The sequence below is a fragment of the Austrofundulus limnaeus genome, unplaced genomic scaffold (assembly GCF_001266775.1).
Source record: "Austrofundulus limnaeus strain Quisiro unplaced genomic scaffold, Austrofundulus_limnaeus-1.0 Scaffold664, whole genome shotgun sequence".
NCBI lineage: Eukaryota > Metazoa > Chordata > Actinopteri > Cyprinodontiformes > Rivulidae > Austrofundulus > Austrofundulus limnaeus.
Genome location: NW_013953066.1, coordinates 94,063 through 95,571, shown reverse-complemented (window position 1 = coordinate 95,571; position 1,509 = coordinate 94,063). Strand labels below are relative to the sequence as shown.

Sequence of the window (1,509 nt, the reverse complement as noted above, 5' to 3'; positions counted from 1 at the left end):
ACACACACACACACACACACACACACACACACACACACACACACACACACTGAGAGAAAACCCTAACCAACAACAGGAGAGATGAGCAGCGAAGGCCAACACCCCAGCATCTTCTAATTCCTACGTGTCACACATTAAGGTCCGGTCCAGTCCGGTCCGGTCCGGTCCGGTCCGGTCCAGTCCGGTCCACAGACAGGTGGTTCTGCTCTAGGAAACAATAAGAAGAAAAACGATGCACACGAATAACCGTGGTGGTGATGACGGCAGGAGGAGGAGGAGGGGCCTCGGCTTGGCTTCATTCATGTTTGGTTCTGGTTCTGGTTCTGGTGGAGTCAGCCTCTGGGTCCAAAGTTGACCTCCGGTCCGTTGTTCGTCTCCATGGGATCTTCTTTGAAGCTGTCACACTGCTCCATCACCTTCCTGAGGAGCAGCAGGAGAGTCAGAGAAACAAAGTCAGGCAGAACCGTTTGGACCCAACAGAACCTGGGTTTAATGAAGGTTCTGGTTTACCGGGCCATCTCCTTGGTCTCAGGGTGAGAACTGTCCAGCTCCAGAACCTTCTCCAGAAGACAGACTCCTCCTTCTTTGATCAGCAGAGGACAGTATTTACCGGCTGTGGAGGAAACAACACGTCAGAAACAAAACGATGTGAAGAGGACCGTCCCACAAGAACCCGGAGTGACCCGGGTCCTGCTAGTCCTGCAGACTCACGGTAAACTGACACCAGGTTGTAGAGAGCCCAGGTGGCCCAGTGCTGACTGACAGGTGAGATGCTCTGAGGCAGCAGGCGAAGGATCGGCTCAAATGACCTGAGGACAAAAACACCGGCTCAGGCTCATGGTGACAAAACTTCCAAAGGCCTGAAAGCAACGTCTATAAACTGAGAGCTTCAACAGTTCATTAAAGKACCAACAAGRTTTGACAAGACATGCAATCCCATTTGGATCTTATTTTCACAAATCGATCCTCCATATATGGCATATCTGGAGTTATAAATACTTCAATCTGGGATCATTCACTTATTCATGTCATTAGAAAAAACCTACAGAAACCTACAGGTCATGTGCATAATTTCATTAAAAGGATTCAGAAATCAAAGTTACCCATGTTTCATGCTCAGATTGAGAATACTAACTGGAATGAGGGGATTTCTCTGTCAAATCCAAATCACATTTTGTCTAATTTTTATGATAAGTTGGAGACAAAACAGGAAAAATATATTTCAACTTGTAAAGTTCCAGTCCTGAAAAATAAAACTGCATGGTTGAATGCCTCTATAATACATCTCCTAAAGTTGAAAGCTTCTTCAATGAAAACTTATAGAAAATCAAAAACCTCTGAAAATCGGTCTCGTTTAAACAGTTACTGAAATAAATGTGTTGCTGAATTACGCCAAGCCAAACAACAATATTTTAAAAATCAAATTATTTCAACCAGTAAGAATCCAAAAATATTATGGGAAATGATTAAGTTAGTGTCAGGTGAAAGTAACAATACTCAGTAAATGGA

General features: G+C 44.3%; 1 protein-coding gene across 1 annotated transcript in view; it reads right to left on the bottom strand.

The window, feature by feature from the left end:
- Positions 1-6: 6 nt before the first annotated feature.
- zer1 (zyg-11 related, cell cycle regulator) overlaps positions 7-1,509 on the bottom strand; it is a 16,090-nt gene continuing 14,587 nt past the window's right edge. The window contains exons 14-16 of the mRNA XM_014027594.1: positions 712-809; positions 511-613; positions 7-420 (exon numbers count right to left, since the gene is read on the bottom strand). Coding sequence (XP_013883048.1) covers positions 333-420; positions 511-613; positions 712-809 — 289 coding nt within the window. The 3' untranslated portion in view covers positions 7-332. The remainder of the gene's footprint in view (positions 421-510; positions 614-711; positions 810-1,509) is intronic.